The sequence below is a fragment of the Cervus canadensis genome, chromosome 33 (genome assembly GCF_019320065.1).
Source record: "Cervus canadensis isolate Bull #8, Minnesota chromosome 33, ASM1932006v1, whole genome shotgun sequence".
NCBI lineage: Eukaryota > Metazoa > Chordata > Mammalia > Artiodactyla > Cervidae > Cervus > Cervus canadensis.
Genome location: NC_057418.1, coordinates 28718284 through 28742635, shown reverse-complemented (window position 1 = coordinate 28742635; position 24352 = coordinate 28718284). Strand labels below are relative to the sequence as shown.

Genomic DNA, 24352 nt, shown 5'->3' with positions numbered 1-24352 from the left:
AGGTTCCCTCAGAGCACAGGACCTGCACTCTCCATGCTGGGAAGAGCAGAGGGCAGCCACAGGGGAGGGTGACCTGCGGCTGCCTGGCCCCCAGGAGGCAGCATCCAATCAGAGCTTCCAAAACCAGAAGGCTGGGGATCTGTGGCATCAACGCCCCAGAGGGCCCGCCTCAGGTCCCACCCAGTCCAGCCTCAGAAGGTACCACCCACTGCTGCCCTGTGAATTCAATACAACCACTTCCCCAGACACAGAGGCAGGAAGGACAGTTTGCCTCTTCTTCCTCAGTCACAGAAGGTCAAGCAGGGCACGCAGAAGCTCAGATCTGACTCACTTCCCAATTGCTTTTGCAGGTAGGTAGGACCTGATGACCAGGATGTGGCAGATGGAATGCGAAGGGGGAGGCCACGCAGCAGCTCTATAGGAGTCAGTTGGGGGTCCCTCTTGGCCCCTTCTTCTTCTTCTCTTTTCCATCCTAGTGCCTGGAACTCAGATGCAATTGCTGGAGCCCTGGCTGCCATCTTGATCACAGGAACAAAGGTCACATCCCAGGAAATAAGGAAAGGACAAGAGGGAGGAGCCTGGGTCTCTGCAGACCTTGTGGGACAGAGCTGCCTGGCCTGCACTGCTGGCCTCTAGCGTTTTATGTGGGAGAAAAATAAATGTTTATCTTGATTAAGTCAGTTACTTGGGGGTGTTTTTTTATTATCCACAACAAGCCTAATCCTAGCTGAAAACTGATATATAAAACAGACATATCCCCTACATATCAGATCCAGCCAACAAAATGACCCCTTAAAGATTTATCATCATTCATATATCTGGTTCCTTGTTGGACCCAGTTCTACCTTTGGCCTTTATCATTTCTTGAAGAAAGACTCTCATATTTCCTAGCCACATGATGACAATACTTACAAGAGCACAGAGCACTCATAGAAAAACAACCTGCTTCCTGATTATTTGATTTCTGAGAAGTAGATGGTAAGTTTACTTAGCCAAGCAATCCACCCAATCAAAGTTTATTTACTTCCAAGTTCACATGCCATCCTAATCAACTCGAAATAAATACAGAACATGGAGCCAGGCAAACAAAAAGTGCTTGTCCCATCAGACTAACTAAATGAACACATAAGCACCAAGGTCTGCCCTTCTTGACAGTACACCAATTTTATTATAATCATGTGGCCAAGGCACCCGGAGTTCATTTTTTTTTTTTTTTGCTTCTACTTTGAGGCTGAGACAGCTTCTGTGTCCTCTCCGATGAAAAGTGGCTTGGTCTAAGCAGTCTAAAACAATTATTTGGAGGATTTAATTTCATAATGGGAAGAACATTAAGAGTGAGTTTTCCTTCCAAGGGATGGCTGGGAAGTTTTCTTGCAGCCAATAAATTTTGGCTGAACAAAGGGAAATCAGGCCAGCAAAACCTTGGCAGAATATGACATGCCTGGGACCTTCACCCAAATGACAACCGTACCATGGGGCGGAGGGTTCCCCATCCAGACACCACCTCTGGGATGCTGTTTGTACTCACCGGCGAGGCAGGACATAGGGAGGAAAGGCACCACTCTGGCCCCAGACACGCCTTGTACAGCTGACACGGGGCAGGGAAGGGGTTAAGTCCACAAAGGAGGAGAGCAGGTCTGCAGGCCCACGGCCTACACCCACAATCTGCTTCTGCCACTGACTAGATGGGTGTCTCTGAGCTAACTGCCCACCCTCTCTGAGCCAAGGGAACCATCTGCATCACAGGGCCACTCATTAGAAGGACTGATGATAGGTATCCAAATTCCCAGGGGCTTCCCAGGTGGCGCTGATCATAATGAATTTGCCTGCCAATGCAGGAGACACAGGTTCAATCCCTGGGTCAGGAAGATGCCCTGGAGGAGGACATGGCAACCCACTCCAGTATTCTTGCCTGGGAAATCCCATGGACGGAGGAGCCTGGCAGGTTGCAGAGGAGCCATGGGGTTGCAAAGAGTCAGACACGACTTAGCGACTGAGCACGCACACATCCAAATTCCTGGCCCATCATGGGTAGCTCTTATGTTTATGGAAATATTATTATATATCCAGGGCATTCCCCATCCAAGGTTTGAAAATGGTGCTGCTTAAATGAAAAGCCAATGCATACATTAATGGCGGATACCTGGATGTTCGACAAGCAGGACTCGATCTTCCTTTTCCCTGCCTCCCTTTCTGACCTGCAGACAGGCACAGGCTTTTCTGCACCTCAGGCTGGTAGGTCAGTGAGGACTCAGCATTGGCAAAGAAATGGAAGAAGAGGAAGGGTAGAGGAAAATGAAGGAGGGCCGCCTGTTTAGTTGTGCAGCTTGGGCACTGAACAAAAGCATTACAATTAAGGGGCATTATTTACACTGTAGACATCACAGAATTAGAGCTTTATTTTAATAATTTTCCAGCATAGAAATGTCTTTAATAAAAAATATTTACATAGTGATAATTTTCTGACAGCTGGAAATAAATCACCTTGAAGGAATGACTTTCTCCAATTTACACAAAGGTACCATGTAAGTGACGGAGCAATCAGGATGCTGTTTGGGAAACCTCTGGCTTAAACAGGTATTCCTTCTGAGTCTAGGACTATGCCCTCTACTAACTCAACAAGCTAAACTCCATCCAACTTCTGGAGCTAAACTTTTCTGAAATCATACTCAACCAAAGACATATCAATTCAATGTCCTGGTCTGTCAACATCATAAACTCAACATAATAATCATAACCCCACTTACAGTAAAACCTGTGGACCCATCACAGGGTCAGGAATGGCCAAACAGACACATGGGACCCCGCAACTCTGGCTGGAATCCTTTCAACCTACTTCCTCTTCCTTTGTGCTTCTCAGGGCCCGTCCCTCCTGAGTCACATGACACCATCCCTCACCACCCCCAAAGTAGCTTCCTATTCAGAGCCCCAGGCCTGGTGAGAAAGTGACAAGAGAACACACACCCTGGAGGAGGCATAACACAAACTTAATGTATTACCCCTCCCCTTGGGAATTAATATTTAAAAGAGTGTTCCCTCAAAACGACGAGACTTAATTCAACAAATGATACCAAGGGTGGCATACTCCAAATAAAAAAGGGAACAAAGAGGAAAAGATTGAGGTCACAGCGGGGTGGGCTGGGGAATAATTACCCAGAATTCTCAATTGATACCCCATACTGAATTATTACAAAATCATGACAAAATTTCTTTTATCAATGCTTTATTTTTTCAGATCAATCATTATGTCTAAATACTGAACCACAGCCTCACTTGTAAAGTGAAACCACTGCTAGGCTGTTATGATTGAAAAAAAAAAAATTCTATTTGAGTAAATCGTTGTTCCAAATTCAGTTCCTTATGCAAATATGTAGTGGAGTTATTAAAAACACAACATAGTTTCTAAATCATCATCATACATACAATTGGTCAGGATTATTGGTCAAATTTCCACACCCCAGATGAGGAAAGAACATTAAAAACCTTTTTTGAACCTACTTAGGTGTTGCACAGGCTCTTAGTGATACAAACATGTTCCCAGATGGTTGTCTCTCCTTGCTCCACATTTCTGGAGTCAGACCCTGAGATAAAATATTCCTGAGCTACTTGGGATATTTTTTTTTTAATTACCCAGGAAAATAAATGAAACAGAGGAGAGAAAGCTTTGCTGCTCTTCACACACCAAAGTTGAACTCTACCACCTCTGCAGGCATGTGGGGAAGAATGCACAGCATGGGCTGACTTGGGAGAATTGTTTTTTTCACCCACTGTTTCTAATATACTTGTGTATATCTTTTTTTCTGAAATGCCAGTAGTGCATAAAGAATTTACTCATGAGCTCTTAACACCCAAGAAGAAAAATCTATCAATGGCTAAAGAGCATATGAGGAAGAGGCGAAATATGAACAAGCAAACTAAAAAGTTACCTATTTTCACAATTTTTCTGTAAGTCTAAAAACACACTAAAATTAAAAGTTTATTTTAAAACAAGTCATCTGTGGCAGTGAGTTGAGCTCGCTGCTTAAAAGCTCCAGAAATGTTTTCTCCACCAATCACCACCAGAGGCTATTACTACACCATGTTCAGAGGAAAAAGCTGAGGTTTCAGACAGCTGTGCCTTTTTTTTTTTTTAATTTTTGGCAGCACCTGTGGGATCTTAGTTCCACCACCAGGGATTGAACCTTCGTCCCCTGTGTTGGCAGGGCAGAGTCTTAACCACTGAACCACCAGGGAAGTCCCAAACAGCTGCACTTTGGAGAGAAATGCAGAAAGAGACTCTCCATGAAGCAACTCACAGTATCTACTCACAGTCTACTTCTGTCACTAGCAGGAAGTCTTCAGAAAGCAAAGAATATTGAATCACTGCTGGACTAAAGCAGATTAGGACACAAACTCCCCAACCTCACACCTCGGCCCAAAACAGCTATCTGCCACTTTTAGCAAATGCTGTTTAATGGACAACAGGCTCCAATGACTGGTGGACTTAATCTGTTTTCTCATCTGTAAAATAGGACTGATAACAGCAGCTAGCGTCTTGGTCGTGTGAGGATCAAGCGAGATCAAGCATGAAAGCCCTTCCATAGGCACCCAGCACGGACAGGGAGTGCCCCCATGCCGCACCGGGTACCAGCCTCAGGCTGTGCGCCTGGGCAGTGCCCTCCTGCCCCAGGCACCCTTCTGGGCGCAGGTTGCCGCTGGTCTAGCAGGAGCCCCAGGGCCTGCAGCCCCGCAGCGGGCAAGCTGCTTCCCTTGGCCTCCTCGCCTTCTCCCCGACCCACTGCGCTGGCTCAGAGCATGTGTGTTATGATGCCACGTTAGCTAATGAGATCATACTTGCTAAACTAAGCTAAGCTAATGAGCTCTGCTTAGCTAATCAGCTCCTGAGAAATGAGCTTTCTTTTCTGGTGAATAGGCAGCACCCAAAGCTAATTCCTAGGTCGGGTGTTTAAAAGTGGGAACGCGTTCTTCCACAGAAATAACGTGATAAATGAAGGCAGAGTTCTCAGGCCAGCCCTTTGGAATGCTTAAGGGAAGAATAGTGCAGGAGTTTTGGGTCCTTGGAGCCTTGAGTCCAGGGGTCAGGGAAGAAAGAGACAGACTTCTTCACAGGTTGCACAGGTCGCTTGTCGTGTCCGACTCTTTAAGACCCTAGAGAGTGTAGCCCACCAGGCTCCCCCGTCCCTGGGATTCTCCAGGCAAGAATACTGAAGTGGGTGGCCATGCCCTTCTCCAGGGGATCTTCCTGACCCAGGGATCGAACCCCCGTTTCCTGTGTCTCCTGCACTGGCAGGCGGGTTCTTTACCACTAGCGCCACCTGGGAAGGCCCCTTCACAGGCTGCTGCTGCCGAGTCGCTTCAGTCGTGTCCAACTCTGTGTGACCCCATAGACGGCAGCCCACCAGGCTCCCCCGTCCCCGGGATTCTCCAGGCAAGAACACTGGAGTGGGTTGCCATTTCCTTCTCCAATGCATGCATGCATGCTAAGTCACTTCAGTCATGTCCGACTCTGTGCGACCCCATAGATGGCAGCCCACCAGGCTCCTCTGTCCACAGGATTCTCTAGGTAAGAATACTGGAGTGGGCTGCCATCTCCTTCTCCACTTCACAGGCTGGTAAGGTTTTAAAAAAATGGAAGAAAAAAATAAAGGAACAACAGTGACTAATTCATTCTAATCCAACTAAATGACCACAAGTTTCACAAAATGTATTCTTTGGTTCATCACCTAGAAGGTTATTTACTTTCATCACAGATTGTGAAAGAGCAAAGTGATATTTGCTGGAAGGGACAATACAAAGAAATTTTGTTAAAAACCCCTCTCCCATCCAAGAGTGCTTATTAGAAACTGATTTTGCATTTTCTTGCATGTGCTTAGACATTAATGAAAGCAGGTGCTCTAAAATAAAGCCAACTCTATGAACTCAGGTGAAGATGAATGTAATTTTTTATTGTGAAATGCAACAGATACAGTTCAGAAGGCAATAGTTTGTACCGGTCTGAGAATGTTAATACCTTCAAATGAGGGATGAAATAGCAGCTCACTCATCACTTTTCCCAAGGAAGAAATACAAGCTTAAAGCAAGAAATTCTCAGGACTTCACTGCTGGTCCAGTGGTTAAGACTTCACCTCCCGATGCAGGGAGTGTGGGTTCGCACCCCAGTCAGGGAGCTAAGGTTCCCACATGCCTCATGGCCAAAAACACCAAAACATAAAACAGAGGCAATACTGCAATAAATTAAATAAATACTTTTAAAAAATGGTCCACATCAAAAACAAAAAAAAGTTTTTTAATTTTCAAAAGGATTTCACATTGAAGACAAGATCTATTGACAGTTACAAGCATTGAGAAAAATCACACTTCCTCTCACTACCTCCCTTCCCTCAAGAAGGGATGATGGGCAGGGGAGGCCTAGGTTGGCAATCAGAAGACAAACATTCTCACCCTGCCTCTGCTGTTAGGCCTTGAATGAGTCATCTAGTTTCCCAGGCCTTAGTTTTCTCATCTACAAAATGGAGAATTAAAAAAAAAAAACAAAAACAGTTCTACTATTACAAAATCAGAAGTAAAAGAAGAGGATTCCCAGATGCAGTGAGTAAAATTCTAGAATATGGTTTGCCAAGAGATTGACCAGAGTCAACATGAATCATGGGAAAAGCATTATTTTGAAAAGTTACTTGTGTTTACATATTTCTATGCTTCTAAAATTAGTTTTTAGAAGTCCATTACTTGAAACACCAACGTTTCTATCTTTGACCTCTACGTCTAAATGCTGGGTTATTGGTCTTCCTGCAACGCTTCTTGCAGAAAGGCTTCAGCGTCTGACACATCAATAATGAAGGCGGTTGATGCCAACACTCCACGCCTGGATGGGAACCTGGAAACAGATGTCAGAAGCTTGGAAAAGCAGGTTTCAGCTGGCCCGTCCACCCAAGGACATTATCGTTTTCATGCAGGTCCGGAGGCACTGACTTAGTGCTACCCAGCAGTCCAGAGGCCGCCAGACACGCAGGAAGAATCACCATCCGGGGCGTCGGGGAGGCCTGGGGAGGCACGTGGGCATGAGTAAGAGCAGGTAAGGTGGGCTGCGGGTGGTCTCACCGGGCAAGGTTGCAAGTGGGAGGAGGTCAGATGGAGGGCACAGCGGGGGGTGAAGACAGGCGGCCTGGGGACAGCATGTGGAGGGTGCTAGGCTGTGGGTCATGAAATCTATCCAGTGGGTCAAGAGGCATTTTTAAGTGAAATATCCTAGAATCAAACAATAGATTAGAATAGAATAAGGCTCCCTGCGCATGGTTAGAGAAGGACAGCTTTGTACAATTTTCATCTCTTCTTGGGACGGAGTCCTGGATCTCAGGGATGAACTGCTGGGTGTAGGTCACCCTCCTAAAGTCTGAAAAAGCCGCAGTTCGGAGTGTCGGGTGCAGAGGGAACACTCAGGCCCCCACCCCCACCGGGTGGGTGGGCGCACGGTCGGGGGCAGCAGAACTCAAGACAAGGAGCTGGGGAAAGCCCGGGGAGGCCTGCAGGGCTGCGCTGTGTTGGGCTCTGCCCTGCCACTCTCCAGGACGAGGCTCTCTCCAGAAAATCACACAGGTTCCTTGAGTGTCATTATGTTGATCAGCGAATTAGACCAGACCCTTCAAGTAAAGCCATTTTTTTCCTCTGCGGCCTGAATTAACCTGTGGATACTGAGAAATTGAGCAGGCTATTTACCAAAGCTGCACTTTATGTTAATTACACATATACACAGACAAAGCTTTGCCGTTCTTCCCCTGTGCTGGTCTGTGGAGATGCAAACAGTGGCCTTATTGACAATGGAATCACTCTAACTACAAAATGCCTCTCTTTAAACAAATAGAAAAAAAATGGAAAATAAATAAGAATGGCAATATTTGTTCTAAAGAAGAAATAGTTTTACTGGATACAATGTACTGTGTTCCTATAAAATAATTCCACAGTCTTCCTGACTCGGAACAGACAGTACTTCTTCCCAGTCTTTTTCTAGAGCATCACTAATTACTCCCATTATCCTGTCTTAGGTAGACCGAGGGGAGGAAAACAATGGAATATTTAAAAATCTTCTTTGGGGGAGTCAGGTTTTTGATGCGCTGAGAAAGAAATTGAGTTGTAAGTCAAGTTCAGCATGGTTTCTAGCATCATTACCCTTTTCTATCCCCAAACCCAGGCTGGCCCTTAGATGCAGACCCAGAGAGGTCCGAGCAGAAGCCCCGCCATCGGGGGCTCTCCCCTCTGCCAGGAGGCTGCGACTCTACCCTGACACCGTGTCCAGTCCTAGAAACACATCCCCACCTTGGTCTTGTCCGGTTCTCTGTGCTCGAATAGTCAAGAACAAGAGCCTCTCCTGGCACTTACAGCCCCACCCAGCCCCCCAGGCACCAAACTTCTGGCTGAACCTCAGCCTTGAGCCTGAGACCCTTCCCTCCACTGACACACCTCTGTCTCCAAACAAGACTGAATCTCTGGGCCACCCTGATCCTGCCTGCTGCCTGTTAAGCTGGGTTCTCTCTTTTTCCCTGCCCCAAAGCTGGTTTGTCCACAAAGCCTGGGTCATCCCGCCAGGCGGCTGAGCTATCTGCAGGACTCAGTTGTGCCTAAATGTAGTGGATGCTGTTATCAGGCAGACAGACAATCGCCCTCCCCTCCCGGTCCCACCCCACCACCTATTCTTTCAGGAGAGAAGTACCCAAGCCCCCAGCTGCTGGGGATGTTGGCATCTGCCAGCTTCAAGCAAGTCTCTCTCAGGAAACCACCAGAGGTCGTGTCTCCTTCCTGGGGTTGCAGTCACCATCTAACACTGGTTAATCGCTGCTTTCAGTCGCTAAGCTGTGTCCAACTCTTTGAGACCCCATGGACTGCAGCACACCAGACTTCCCTGTCCTTCATATCTCCCAGAGTTTGCTCAAACTCATGTCCATTGAGTCGGTGATGCCATCCCACCATCTCATCCTCTGCCGTCCCCTTCTCCTCCTGCCTTCAATGCAGAGGTATAAAAGTCTGTTCCCTTGGCCAGAAAAATGGACCACAGACTTGAGAGTGACTTTGTCTATCCGGTGCAGCCCCCTTTGCCCCCTTACAGGTGCTGATCTGAGAGTGCTCCCTGCTAAATGCTCTACAGGCAAACCTGTCTCAGAGTCGGCTTCCCTGGGGACCCTACCTGTGATGTTAAACCAGGTGAGTCAAGTTCAGTCCGTCCCTGAGATACTCTGCCTCATCTCATTTGGAATTCCGCAGAATTCTGCAAATAATCAAGGGGTACACTTGTGTACCCATTTTATGATGTCTAATTAACAAGCTCTTCTTTGAGGGTGTATAAAAGTCTTCAGCATTTCAAGTCCAGTTTAATACGGAAATGATAAGGATTGGGGGTGTAGTAGACAGATTAACCTAAAGACCTCCACGTCCTAACCCTGGTACTTGTGAGTATGTTACCTCACATCACCAAAGGGACTCCTGCTGTGATTAAAGGTTTTGAGTTGGGGCATTATACTGGGTGTGGGCCCAATCTAATCACATGAGTTCTTCTTTTCTATTAATAATTAATTAATTAACTGGCTGTATCAGATCTTTATTGTGGCATGGGGGATATTTTAGTTGTGGCATGTGAGATCTAGTTACCTGACCAGGGATTGAAGCCAGGTCTCCTGCATTGGAAGTGCAGAGACTTAGTCACTGGACCACCAGGGAAGTCCACTCCTAAAAGTGGAGGGCCTTTCCTGGCTGTGGTCAGGGGGAGGTGTGATTACGGAAGGAAAGCAGGCAGAGAGGGAACACTGCTGGCTCTGCAGGCAGAGAGGGGCTTGCACATTAGCTCTAGAAGCCAGAAAAGGCACCAGTGTGGACACCACCCTAGGACTTCCAGAAGAGAATGCCCTGTGGACACCTGGACTTCAGTCCAGGGGCACCCGTGTTGGACTTCTAACCTACAAAATTGTTGGATAATAAATCTGGGTCATTTTAAGACAGCAAGAGAAAACGCACACAGGAGAAAGACCCAGGAGAAAGGAAAAGGCATCTTCACTTGTTTCCACACCTCAGCTCTCCCCTTGCGTGCTGTCGGGCTCCCGCTCAGGAACGTTTCAGATTTTTCTTGAAAATAACTAGGGTCAACACTGGGTGGCAGGAACAAACCCATACAACAGTCTAAAATCAACAACTTCACACCCTCTTTAGAAAGAAGAATACTATTCTCATGTTCTAGGAGACGACATTAGCCCGATTGATCAATCCCAACTATCCATAGCCAAGAGGCGGAAGAGTTTAGTTATAAATGAGTGGGACTCTGGCTGTCACTTCAACCTCTAAATGAAAAATAGAATGCAGGGGGTGTGTGTTCAATCCCTTGGTGGAGGAGGTAAGGTCCCACATGCCTCAAGGTCAAAAAACCAGAACATAAACAACAGAAGCAATATTGTGACAAATTCAATAAAAACTTTAAAAATGGCCCACATTAAAAAAAATCTAAAAAGAAAAAATAATGGTAAGAGCTTCCTACTTCCATAAAGGCATAATTAATAATTCTAAGTAATACTTTTTACCATTTTTTTATTTTGAGCCAAAAAAGAGGTTCTTTTTACACAATGTTATTCAGTGTTAATCCTGACTAAATCATAATTTTGTGACAGTTATCTTTCAGTATCTAATTATTTTTTAAAAGACAAGTGCATACCTGTTGAAATATTATGTGCAAAATATGCTTAAAGCTAATGGAATAGGTACATAAACGTGAACTCAGTAGCTCTCCTAAACAGAGTAGAAATCATTGTTTGAATGTGTGTGTTGGGACCATTCTGGAGTTCAATTTGCATGGCTCATTATCTTAAAAAGGAGCAGAGAAATTTATATCAAGTTGGTAGGTGTGAGATAACCTGAGTACAGAATTCTTCTCCTTGGGTAGAAAGACAAATAGACCATATAGAGGTGCAGAATTTAACCTCACTTTGACGTATATGTTCAATTATGCCCTTATATGCCATCAAGAAGGGATGGATGGGAAATTCACGGCATTAAAACCCCCAAAACAGTACCATTCAAGACGATAAGTGGCATTGATTATATAGCCTGAAAGATCAGATCACTGGGCTTCCCTGGTGGCTCAGTGGTAAAAAAAAAAAAAAAAAATCCGCCTGCCAATGCGGGAGACACAGATTCAATCCCTGATCTGGGAAGATGCCACATGCTTCGGATCAACTGAGCCCTCGCGCCATAACTATTGAGGCTGTTCTAGAGCCTAGGAGCTGCAACTACTGAGCCCACAGCAGCAACTACTGAAGCCTGCACGCCCTAGAGCCTGTGCTTCACAATAAGAGAACCACTGCAATGAGAAGCCCATGTACCGCAGTTAAAGAAAAGCCCACGCAGCACGCAGACCCAGCCCAGCCAAAAATAAACAAATAAAAGTTAAAAAAAAATGGAGAGAGAGAAAAAAAAAAAAGTCACACGCTCTTATACCACTGAGAAAAAAGGAAAAAGAAAAACTGGTTGGGGGGGAGTGGGGAGGAAGGACACTGGATTTTGTCAAGGAAGTAGCCAGGAACACACAGTGTGAGGACCCAACCTATTTCTGCGATCTGTACAAGGAGACGCAGTAATTTTCCATCACAGTAAGTGGGACTAACGCCTCTCACAGACTCCAGTGTTTTGTGTTAAAATAAGCTATTCCTCTGTTTTCGTCAGAAGCACCTGAAAGCTACCCAAAGAGAGGAGACTCTAAAGCTTCAACTCTTTCCCAAATGAGTGGGACGGCCAGCCACTCCCCACTGATAAGACTATCTCCAGGCAGACCACATCCAGCCCCCAAGACCGTTGGCTACACCCTTCTCTATCAGCCACCCTGCCCAGCCTGGTCACCTTCTGATGGTTCTCAGAAGAAAGACCAGGCAGCTGGCCTCTGAAGTCGGAAGTTCTGAAAGCCCAGTTTGAAGATGTATGGAAATTCACATTTCTTAATAGTTGGTTCTGTTCAAATATGTTTAAATGTTCTAAAATAAAACAGTCTCCCTTGAAAGCAAGTCTACTTCAAAACTCTCTAGGGGTCAAGGGGAAGTCCATTCGAATGGCAGGACAGCTCTCAGAGGAAGGGTCAAGGAGGAAGGGATCAAAACAAGCCTAAATGAAGGCTAGGACAACCTCTACCGACTGGAGAAATGGAGTCCAGAGAAAAGGAGGCATAGACACACACACACACGGCTGTCATGCTTCCCTTCATTCTGGGCCGATCACGGCAGGGGAAGAGATTTTTCTCTCTCAAGTAGAGCAGGGAGACCAAAGAGTCTATAAGAGCCGGGAGGGCTAGCAGGTTCAGTCAGAAATCCTTCTATCAGGACTGACAAAGAAAAGCAGCTACATGAGAAAAGGTCAGTAACAGAATCTTAACTACAGGTCCTCTGAGGGGCTGTGTCTAAGTTAGGCATGAGATGAGGGAAGAGCTTCCAAACCTAGAGTGTTGTAAATGAGGGGGGGGAAGCTAAAGCTTTCTCTTAAAATCTATTAAAAACTAGCATCAAAGTATGATGATGAAGATAAAATCTGTGATAAAGTACCTCACTCATCATCTATGTGTATACTCAATCGTATCCAACTCTTTGTGACTCCATGGACTGCAGCCTACCAGTCTCCTCTGTCCATGGAATTTTCCAGGCAAAAATACTGGGTAGCCATTTCCTACCCTAGGGGATACTTTGCAGCCCAGAGATTGAACCCACCTCTTTTGCATCTCCTGCATTGGCAGGCAGATTCTTTACCACTGCAATACTTAGATCAAATAGTAAGTATGTATATTTCTTTAAACCTTGCTCTTAATTGTAGACAACTTCAATGGTTAATTGACAGTCATGATTTACCACTTTTATAAATATTTTATTAATATCATCATGTAGACACATAACAGAATGCATCCCATGCTAAACTCTCTGTTACCCAGGCCTGAGCATTTGGGTCTAGATATCACAGGCAGTGCCAGGACACCCTTCAGAAGAAATCAAAGCCTACGCGGAGGCAGCCTTGCATATTCTATAAAGTGAAAGTAAATGCCAAGAACCAGTGAGAAGTCAAAGAAATATTAGAAAGAGTATGATGAATAAATGGAGCATATGTATACAAACCAAATATTTAAGCAATAAAAACTAATTACATAGATGCACAACAACATAAATGAATCTGAGAAGCACAACATTAAGTTAAAAAAAAAAATCACAAGTTGAAAGTTGTAAGAGCAATCACTCCCACTCTGTCAATGAGAGTAAGCCAGATTAGCTACAAAAGCACAGTTTTTAAAATATATCAGGGAGCTGAGGATGCAAAGAAGTATAAATGTGTCAAGCCCATCCCAAAAGAAAAAAAGGCCAAGAGTAGCTTTCATTCCTACCAAAATGGCAGGGAGAACAGGAATCTACCATAGAGAGGAGTTAAGGAAAAACTAGCAAAATTTTAACCAGGCTAGTGGCCACATGTGGACTGCTATATGGATTCGAATTCCAAGGAGACTCAGCCACAGAGTAGGTCTGTACCACCAGCCAACTCTTCCCTGTGGATCGTCACCAAACACAAGCAAGAATACACCAAAAGCTTGGGGGCAGGACACGTAAGAAAGATCTGCCCTGACACTTATGGGACCTTTCCCAAGGATAGGGCAGGGGTCAGAGCATAGAAAAATGAGAAGAATTTCTCTCAGGCACTTCAGGCCTTTACCCAGGGCATTGTAGCAGCCATCCAAAAGCTGGGAGCAAACAGCTGGGCAGAAAGAGATGTCCTAGGTATAGAAGCAGGGACAAGACTGCAAAGAAAGCTCCCCAGCATCCCCAAAAGCTGGCATTTTGCCTGAAAAACAAATCTCCCACAGCTCAGTAAGCTGGTGCTGGGCTGTGGAGCATTAAGAGTTTTTATCAGGATTCAGATCCCAGTCCCTGTTAAAGGGAAAGTTCTTATTCTTCCCTCAAAATATCTGAAGTCAGTGATTAAATGAATGCAACCAAAGCTTCACCAAAGGTCACATCCATTTCAATTACAAATGAGATTGACTCAGCCCACACACTACTGGCCTGAAATAAGTCCAGGCCCTTTTAAGTTACTGAAGCCTCTGCAATTCTTTTACACACAATATCTAGCATGCAATCAAAAATTATGAGGAACACAAAGAAGTGAGAAACTGTAAGCCCCAGTCAAGAGAAGAAATAGCCAAAAGAAGTGGATCCAGAGATGATATACTGCCATCGTAAGGCAAGGACTCTAAAATAACTACAAAAAAAAAAAAAAAAAGTGTTAAAGGATCCAGTAGAAATCATGGACACAAACAGAAAATTTCAGCAGAAGAATGGAAACTATTTTTCTTAACTCACATTTAAAAACTAGTTTTTCAAACACAGGAGTGCTCAAAATAAAAAGTAAGGTATCAAAAGGGCTTGTCATAGACAAGACACAGCAGAGAAAACACATCAGTAAACTTGAAGACAGACCAGCAGGAGTTATTCAAACTGAAACACAAAGAGAAAAAAAAAGTAAAACAATTTAAAAAATCCAAGATGTATGGGACTATATAATATGGTATCATGCATAAATTAATGAAGTTCCAGGAGAGGAGAGAGGATAGGACAAAACATTTTTGAAGAAACAATGAATGGCAAGTTACCAAAACTTCAAGATATCAATCTACAGATCTAAGAAGCTTTAGTAAATCTGAAGCAGGATTCCTATAAGAAAAACCACACCTCAGTATGTCTTCATTTAACTGTGGGGAAAAAAAAAAACAAGTCAGCTGGAAAAAAAAAAAATCACCCATTACATACAGGGGGAAATAGAAAATGCAAGAACTAACTTATCTTAGAAATTAAAGAGGCCAGAAGACAAAGGGTCAACATCTTCAAAGTTCTGGTAGGAAAAAAAGAAACTGTCAAGCTAGAATTCTATATCCAGTGAAAATATCCTTCAAAAATGAAGGCAGAAACAAACACTGTCAAAACAAAACCTAAGAGAATTTGTCACCAGCACACCTGCATACAAGAAATGCTAAAAAGTACTTTGGCCCAAGAGAAATAATACATATTAAAGAAATAAAGAGTACAAGAAATGGTAAATATGTGAGAATAAATACAAAATTCTATTTAAAATTATTGCTTTTTCATATATGTACAAGTATATGTGTCTTTTAGATTTTATATATGTGTACAGGTTTTGTTTTAAAGTATATTCATTCAGTTCAGTTCAGTTGCTCAGTTGTGTCTGACTCTTTGCGACCCCATGAATCGCAGCACGCCAGGCCTCCCTATCCATCACCAACTCCTGGAGTTTACCCAAACCCATGTCCATCAAGTCAGTGATGCCATACAACCATCTCATCTTCTGTCGTCCCCTTCTCCTCCTGCCCCCAATCCCTCCCAGCATCAGGGTCTTTTCCAATGAGTCAACTCTTCGCATGAGGTGGCCAAAGTATTGGAATTTCAGCTTCAACATCAGTCCTTCCAATTAACACCCAGGACTGATCTCCTTTAGGATGGACTGGTTGGATCTCCTTGCAGTCCAAGGGACTCTCAAGAGTCTTTTCCAACACCACAGTTCAAAAGCATCAATTCTTCGGTGCTCAGCTTTCTTCACCAGCCAACTCTCACACCCATACATGACTACTTGGAAAAACCATAGCCTTGACTAGACAGGCCTTTGTTGGCAAAGTAATGTCTCTGCTTTTTAGTATGCTGTTGGTCACAACTTTCCTTCCAAGGAGTAAGCGTCTTTTAATTTCATGGCTGCAATCACCATCTGCAGTGATTTTGGAGCCCCCAAAAATAAATTCTGCCACTGTTTCCACTGTTTCCCCATCTATTTCCCATGAAGTGATGGAACCAGATGCCATGATCTTATATTTACATTTATGTTTCTTTTAAATACTACTGAGCGCTTTTAAATAATAATATTATTGGATTTGTATCATACACAAATATAAACTATATGAGAATAAGAATTCAAAGGGTAGAAAAGTGGAACTATAACATCATAAGTTTCTCATATTAGTTTTGAAGTACAACATTACTATTTGGAGGTAGACTATTAAAGAGTAAAGATGCATATTCTAATTTCTCAAGCAACTACTAAAAAACATACAAAGAAATATAGTCCACATTTTTAAAGGAAATAAAATAGAATGCTAAAAATAGGCAATTCACCTAAAAGGAGGCAAGATGGAAGAAAAGAGAAAAAAACAGATAAATAGAAAACAAATACCAAGATAGTGAACTTTAACCCACTGGTCATAGGATAGAGGCAAAATTTGAATGTGGACTATCGTATCCATGTTAAATTTCCTGAAATGGATACTAATGCTGTGTGTGTATAAGTGAATATCCTTTCTTGTAAGAATTACATGCTGAAAAACATGGATATAAAGAGCATGACATCTGAAACTTACTCTTCAACAGGTCAGAAAAGGGAAGGAGAGAGGAGGGAGGGAGAGCTTTTTTAAATAAAAGATCTTCATTACTTTTTTACATATAAGAAAATTTTGCTTATATGTATTTTTCAAATCTTTATATTTATTTATTTGGCTGTGCCAGGTCTTAGTTGCAGCATTCGGGATCTTTAGTTGTAGCACGCTAACTCTAAGTTGCAGCATGTGAATCTAGTTCCCTGATCAGAGATTGAACCTGGGCCCCCTGCATTGGGAGCATGGAGCCTTGGCCACCAGACCACCAGGGGAGTCCCTTCGAGGTTTTTATATAGAAAAATAAGCCAAACTAAACAACCTGTTATTGGGGAATGCATACATCCAACAAGCTTGAGGGTAAAAAGGCAAGGCATTAATAATGACTAGCTCAGGTACTCAGAGAAGGCAATGGCACCCCACTCCAGTACTCTTGGCTGGAAAATCCCATGGACGTAGGAGCCTGGTAGGCTGCAGTCCATGGGGTCACTAAGAGTCAGACAGGACTGAGCGACTTCACTTTCACTTTTCACTTTCATGCATTGGAGAAAGAAATGGCAACCCACTCCAGCGTTCTTGCCTGGAGGATCCCAGGGACGGGGGAGCCTGGGGGGCTGCCGTCTATGGGGTCGCACAGAGTCCGACACGACTGAAGAGACTTAGCAGCAGCAGCAGCTCAGGTACTGACGACGTCAGGGAGTGGCAGGAAGATGGCCCAGGGCTGAAACCCAGCGGATGTAACACTCAGAAGCCCTGATATTAATGTGGTTCTTGAGTGAGTGGCAGTTTCATGGGTGCTCTTTATAATATTTTATTTCAAATTTGCACATGTGTTACACATAATCTTCTGTATCAATCTAACACTACATTTTTTAAACAGGGGGTAAACAGAAGAAACAGATAACCCAGTTTATAAAAATTAGTTGAATTGGGACCAACTTTTATATTTAGTGAAGAACTAAACAAAAGCATTAAGAAGGTCCCCAGCTCTTACTTGAACCAACTGACACTTTATCGATTCGTTTTTCTGGTATATCTAATTAAAGCATCTATTGCATTTGGGCTGTCATGTCCGACGCTTTGTAACCCTATGGACTATAGCCCACAAAAGGCTCCTCTGTCCATAGGATTTTCCAGGCAAGAATACTGGAATGAGTTGCCATTTCTTCCTCCAGGGGATCTTCCTGACCCAGGGATCAAATCCAAACCTCCTGTGCCTCCTGCATTGGCAGGTGGATTCTTTACCACTTATGGGAAGCCCATAAGCATCTATTGACCACCACCATTTTCCCTTTCCTAACAACCTCATCTACAAAACAAGGAACACATTTCCTTAAAACCTTTAATTTAAGTTCTCTTGCTAAGAAATAATAACTCTGCTTTGAATAAATCATGTGCAGCATTGTACTGCAAAGGAAAAATCTCCAGGTTATGTAGATGTGGGCTTCTCTGATGACTCAGTGGGGTGAAGGATCCACTTACAATGCAGGAGACACAGGAGATGCCGTGGGTTTGATCCCTGGATTGGGAAGATCTCCTGAAGGAGGAAAATGACAACCCACTTCAGTATTCTTGCCTGGAGAATCCAATGGACAGAGGAACCTGGTGGACTACAGTCCACAGGGTCACAAAGAGTCATACACAACTGAGCAACCAAGCAAACATGCATGTAGATACAGTCCATTAAATACCTGACCATCGTCACCCTATTATAGGAACCTACAGGAGTCCTTTGGCATAACGTGATGTCACTAGCTAAGAGAAAATAGTGAAATAGAAGTAGTCGATAGAATTCACAAAAATCCTATTATATAAATTTAAGTATCCAAAGTCAAAACCCTATAAAACATAAAATTATTCTAGGTGCTGGTGGTTATTGGGTAACCTTCATATATATCACAGAGTGCTTTGTTTGTTTAAAGCATTTAGTTGAAAAATATAGAAAAAAAAAATAGAAATCTTGGTTAGTGAAGAGAACATCCCAACTCTATCATTAGTTTTCTAAGTAACCAAGAAAATCTTTGATTTCTTCTGTTTCAACTGATGCATTTGAAAAGGGATGATATTTGATTCTGAATTACATTATAATCAATGTTTCTAAGGCAAATGTTCTATAAGATATTATTGATTCTACATTTTATTAAAGTTCCCAACATTACAAAGTGAAAAACCAAAGCACATAGAAGTTCTTTTTCAGTGTCTTTCAATTTTACCATTATTTCATTAAATGATAAATATTTACTGAGAGCCTGCTATGCACAAGGCACTACTATAAATGCTGGGGGGATATGAGTGAACAAAACAAATAGGGTCCCTGTCCCCACGGAATTTACACGTGTTCCATGCGTGCTCAATCCCTGCAGTCATGTCCGACTCTCTGCGACCTCATGGACCATGGCCCGCCAGGCTCCTCCGTCCATGGGATTCTCCAGGCAACAGTACTGGAGTGCGTTGCCATTTCCTTCTCCATGTGTTAATCATGCATAAATGAATGGGTTATCTTTATGTATTATAAGGCAGTACCCTCTACTAGATAATAAACGATTTCCAATCTAAAAGGGAGACACTATTATTGGAAATCCCACTTTTGTATATGGGGGGACAGTCTCTTGTTCCATCTTCAAGGCAAACAGGACTCCAGTTCCAATGACTACCAATTATTTATCAGTGATTTCAGAGGGGAGGAGCCAAAGAAAGAAAAAAAGGAGGAGGAGGAGGAAGTAATGAAGGGAAGGAAGGCAAAGGGACAACAAGAGAGAAGAAAACATGATTTTTTTTTTAAAGAATCACCAACAGACTTCTCAGTGAGGAGAAATTTAAGAACACTACTGCAATCCCAGCTTCAGCTCTAGTAACATCTCCAAACTGTCCGTGGTGACAGCATAGAAGCAGGGGACGGTCAACTCCAAGGTCTGAGCATTGCTCCCCCGGCCTCAAGGGGTGCTCCTGGAAACGAGAACGTCATGTGCACCCCAGTTCATCTTCTTCTTTCTGCCCTGGTGATCAAGAGACTATGAAAGGTCAATACTTTAGGACCAAAGACTTTTGCTTTTTTTCCCCTCAAATTTTCAACTCTAAAGTGGGCTGTGTGTATGTGTATGTCAGAGAGAAAGAAATTCATAATGTTCACTGATCTTTTCAAATGACTATTCTGGGGGTGTGAGTCTGAGGACACTGCAGAGAGTCTCTGATGAGCCAGCCCTCAATAAGGGCAAAGGGTAGCGCGACATCTCAATAGCACTGCAACCAACCTCCTCCCTTCCCTCTTAAACACCCATGGAATGCTGTCACTTTGGACCGGCCCTCTATAGGTCGAATAAAAGATGCCCAAAGGTAAACAGCCCTGCCCTAACTGGCAAAGACTGGAGAGCAGCTTTAGGTGGACTTCTAGTTGCTTTCTTTCTGTCTCCTCCATTCTGAGATGGTAGCTCCAAAACTGGAAATGAAATCCAGTCCCTGCTTCTTGGAGGTTTCCTCTGTTCTTGCTCAGGGTCTGGATAAAAGGGGCGGGGGCAAAGCTGCTCCTCTGTTTCAGCCACAGGCTGCACGGTTCCACATTTTTTCAGCCCTAATATGCTATCCCTGTCATGCTTGCTTCATAACCCACATACTCCCTCCTTCACAGGCTCTCAGAAAGGGTGACCAGCATCCCTGGGAGGCTATTTCTCTAATAATGTGTGCTAAGTCGCTTCAGTCATGTCTGACTCTTTGCGACCCTATGGACTCTAGCCTTCCAGGCTCCTCTGTCCAAGGGATTCTCAAGGCAAGAACACTGGAGTGGGTTGCCATGTCTTCCTCCAGGGGATCTTCCCCAGGGATCAAATCCACGTCTCTTACATCCCCTGCATTGGAAGGTGGGTTCTTTACCACTAATGCCACCTGGGAAGCCCTTCTCTAATAATACATACCATCTAATGGGTAGATGGTACATATCAGATGCTGTACTAAATACACTTCTTTTAATCTTCACAACATTTAATGGTAAATATTATTAATCCCATTTAACAGATTGGGAAACTAAGGCTTAGAAGAGTCAAATTATGTGTCTAGGGTCATACTTCAAGAATCTTGGGGTCTGAATTGCCAAAAGGCACACACACCTGTGACCACTATTCTATACATGGAGGAGGAGCAGCCCAGACCATCAGAAGGGTCACAGGCTTTGCTGCCTGTAGCCCCACCACTAATTAGTGTGTGACCTTCGGCGGTTGCTTTCCAAGTCTCTGTCACTTCATCTTCAAGTCGGGAATGACCATTCTACCCGGCCTTTCTTCCAGGGTTGAAGACAGTATCAATACCTATTGCTGCATTCCAGGAAGTCCACTTCTCTTGGTCAGACTTGCCTGTCCATCTGCTCAAGGTCAGAAAGGAGAGGTGGGGTGGAGAAGAGTTGCAGGAAAAGGAGGTCTAAAACTGAGTTTAGAATTTGTATGTCTTATTTTTAAATTTCATATTTGCCTTCGTGTGACAGAATGGAGAAACACAGAGTCTAATGTTTAAAAACGGAACTCTGCTAATATTAAAGTTATCCAGACATGAAATTCACCAAAACAGGCAACCACATAGTATATGCTCAATAAATAACTGAGGAATGGCAGAAGAAGGGCAGACAATGAGCAAAACAAAACTGGCATTCTCTCTTGATCTCTGTTAGTCTACTGGCATTTCATTTCCCAAGCATGTGACTAATTGGTTCTCTGAGACTCTGTCAAATTAATTTCACTCTGGCATTAACAATGGTAATGAACTTAAAAGCAATACAGGAACAAATATTCTTGCCAAAGCATAATATTCTATAGTTTGAATGGCCCTATGATTTTTTGCAACTGAGGCTTCGTGCTGCGATGAGCCATCTTTCCTTGAAATCTGAAATCACCTAACTGAAGTGACGCTTATGGACACCAAAGATACAGGTAGATGTAGAGCTGATCTAAAAATGAAGCTGCTGACAGTAGCTAACAAAATCCCAGGGCACATGTTTATTCCTACAGCCATCCGTTAACACAACACTGACGCAGAAAAAAAAAGTCCCTAACAGCCTGCTAGTGAGGACTTTGGGGAACTCTTGGAAGAAACACACACAGAGATGAAGAAGTAGAAATGAATTTATGATGGTTTGGTAAAAAGCAATGTTTGAAAGAAGAAAATAAAAGATGGTGAGTAATAATCGGAGGGGACCCCTAACCACCCAGTGGGGATTTGTGTTAGAGAAGATGAAATATTCATGATTCTACATGGAACACACTTGTGGCTGAAGCTGTGCAATGCAATCACAAAGTTAATCCACTTTCTCCACTCTTAACCTTGCTAAAAAGAGCAAAGATGGCAATACGGATCCACTGAAAACTTTGTTAACATTAGGAACATAGTGAACACTGTCTAGGGGACCACCTGTAATGAAAGCCACCATTAGAAGAATGGCATTTCTGTTGAGCCATATGGAACCATCAGGTCAGTGCCGGAATGTGTTATGACTCTGACTGCAAACTCCGGCCCCTCGCTCCAGCTCCCCAGGTCTGTAAGGACCAGAGGATGACTCTGGATGAAGGCAAAAAGAACAGAAGCAGGAACAGGGCATTTCTCGGGTCATTCCGAAAGCCTCTCCACACCCTGACCCTCCCGCCCTCGGTCCCCTTGACAGACTCCACCAACTAGTCTCAAAGGTGCACCAAAGTTAGAACCTCTGGGAGAGACCTGAACATTTTACATAGTCAGAATGGACAGGCTGTCTATAAGAAAGGCTGGGGGAAGTGGGGGGCTTATATCTGAGATCTCTCTCCTCACCTGTTCTAACTTAATCCTGTTAAAATTGTTCATCATGGCACAATGTTCAGATGCAAAATGCTTCCCCTCAGCGTCAGAGGGCTTCAAATGAATAGTATTACACTGTCATCCATTTCTGACTGAGACAGCATTTGGAATATCAAACATCAGGCACAAAATCAGAGCCTATTAATACTTATCAGAGACAAAAGTAAATATGCACAGAAAGTTTTAATGAACCCTACCCAACAGAAGCAGAAAGCGTTATCATGTCCCATAATAACCAAGATACAGCAAAAGCAAAGAACCCCTAATAAATATATTGCTTTTTTTTTTAATGGTGGTGGGGAGTAGTAGCTACAAGTTTCATTGAGCATCAGATACCAAGAATTACATAAGAAGTTGCATTGCAAATGTTGGACCCAATAAGAGCAATTGAAATTGATTCTGGAATGTGGTTAAACTACTTTATCTAATACTGTTAATAAGTAAGAAGATCCTTCATTAGTTGGCAGGAGGATAGTTGCTACCAGCCAATCTGATTTTCCTGAAAACAGAGAAGATATGCATGTACTTTTTTTTTTTTCTCCAGTTAAAGCTCTAAAGTCCCCAAGTATTGTTTCTGGAGTCAGAAGTTACCATGCAGTGTCATACTCTTCCTGAAAACAGGCCTACAGTCTCCTTTTTAACCTGTGTGCAAATATCAGGAAGGGGTGGGAAAAGTGTTTGCTTGGAACATTTTTTTATTGAAACTTTTTTTTAAAACAGTGAAGCGTTTAGAAACCTGATAGTAAATCAGAAACTGTTGACCAAGAGTGAACATCTAAAGGGGAATGAAAAATGAAATCATCCTTCAGGCCACACGGGGTGGCCTACACTCTGAGACCTCAAACCACCAAGATTTCTCGATATTCAGCAAAGACGTGTAGAAGATTTAGGAAACCGAGCTTAACATGATGCCCTTACACCTCTCGAATAGGAAAGGAAGCCAACTGTGGATCCCCTCTGCGGATCTACCTCCTTCCCGCTTCCTACAGAAGGCTACATCTGGGTTGGACTGCTATTCCCCAAACTCTAGCAGTCGGGCCAGCGCCAAGAATCAGCCACCTGCCAAAGTACCACTCAACCCTCGGGAGCAACAAGGCGGGTACACCTTCCAAGTCTCCCCCTCTGCCCTCTCCTCCACTCCTAGAGCCCGACCCAGAACTGCATTATCTCTGGGGACGGACCAGCAAACAGACCTTTGAAAGAAAAGGAAAAAAAAAAAGAAGGGGGGGGGGGTGTCTGTATTATATAACAATATACAACAGATAAGGCTTCTAGAAAACGAAAGTATCGAGGGGAGGGTCAGGGATCGAGGGGGTGCAGGCGTCGGGGAAGCTTTCGCCGCCACTTACTCGAAGGCGAAGAAGAGTCCGCTAGTGACCAGGATGAGGACGAGGGTCAGGTAGAAGACGCCCGTCTGCCGGGCCATCATGATCCTCCCGTTGCAGAAGAACTTGTTTCTTCCCGGGAAAACCTCCCATTTCCTCCGGGCCGCGATTTTCTTCTTCTTGTGGGGCGACTCCATGGGGGAGGAGCTGTGGGTGCTGATCTGACTGTACTCGCAGTCTTTCATGGGCCCGCCGCCGCCGGGAGGCATCCACGAGGGCAGCCGGCTGGGGGCGCACACCCCCAGCAGCCCCCCGGCCGCGCGGGCCCCGCCGAGCCACGACCGCCGCCGGCCGCCCGGCCGCCCCCCGAGCCTCGGCGCCGCGGCCCCTACGCGGGCTCCCGGCTCGGCGACAACTTTGCCGAGGACACCCAGGTTAACCCTTTGGGGCGCCCAGCTGTCATAGCCCGATCCCCTGCTGAGAGGGACGGGGCTCGCCCGCAGCCCGCGGCGGCGGTCCTCGCTTGCGTCCAGCCCGCGTGCCGGGGCTCGGGGCCCCCGCGGGTTGCGGGGGGCTGCCCGGCCGCCCCCCGGAGGGCCGCGCGCCCGCCCCCTCGCGCGGCCGCTCGCTCGGCCCCGCCGCCCCCGGCCCGCGGGCCGCGCCTGGGCTCCGGCCCGCCGACCCCCGAGCGCTGCGCCCCGAGGGGACACGAGGCGGCGGCCCCGGCGCCGGCTTCCCCGGGAGCCACTTCTGTGCCTCGGTTCAGGTTTATTCTAATCCTTCCTCCCGG

General features: G+C 44.6%; 1 protein-coding gene across 5 annotated transcripts in view; it reads right to left on the bottom strand.

The window, feature by feature from the left end:
• Positions 1–24340, bottom strand: part of ZDHHC14 (zinc finger DHHC-type palmitoyltransferase 14) — a 277992-nt gene extending 253652 nt beyond the window's left edge. For 2 of the 5 annotated variants that reach the window (XM_043456944.1, XM_043456946.1), the window contains exon 1: positions 23587–24340. In XM_043456944.1, the coding sequence (XP_043312879.1) occupies positions 23587–23831 (245 nt within the window). In that variant the 5' untranslated portion in view covers positions 23832–24340. The remainder of the gene's footprint in view (positions 1–23586) is intronic. The other 3 variants (XM_043456943.1, XM_043456945.1, XM_043456947.1) reach the window with 2 other exon arrangements.
• Positions 24341–24352: the final 12 nt, after the last annotated feature.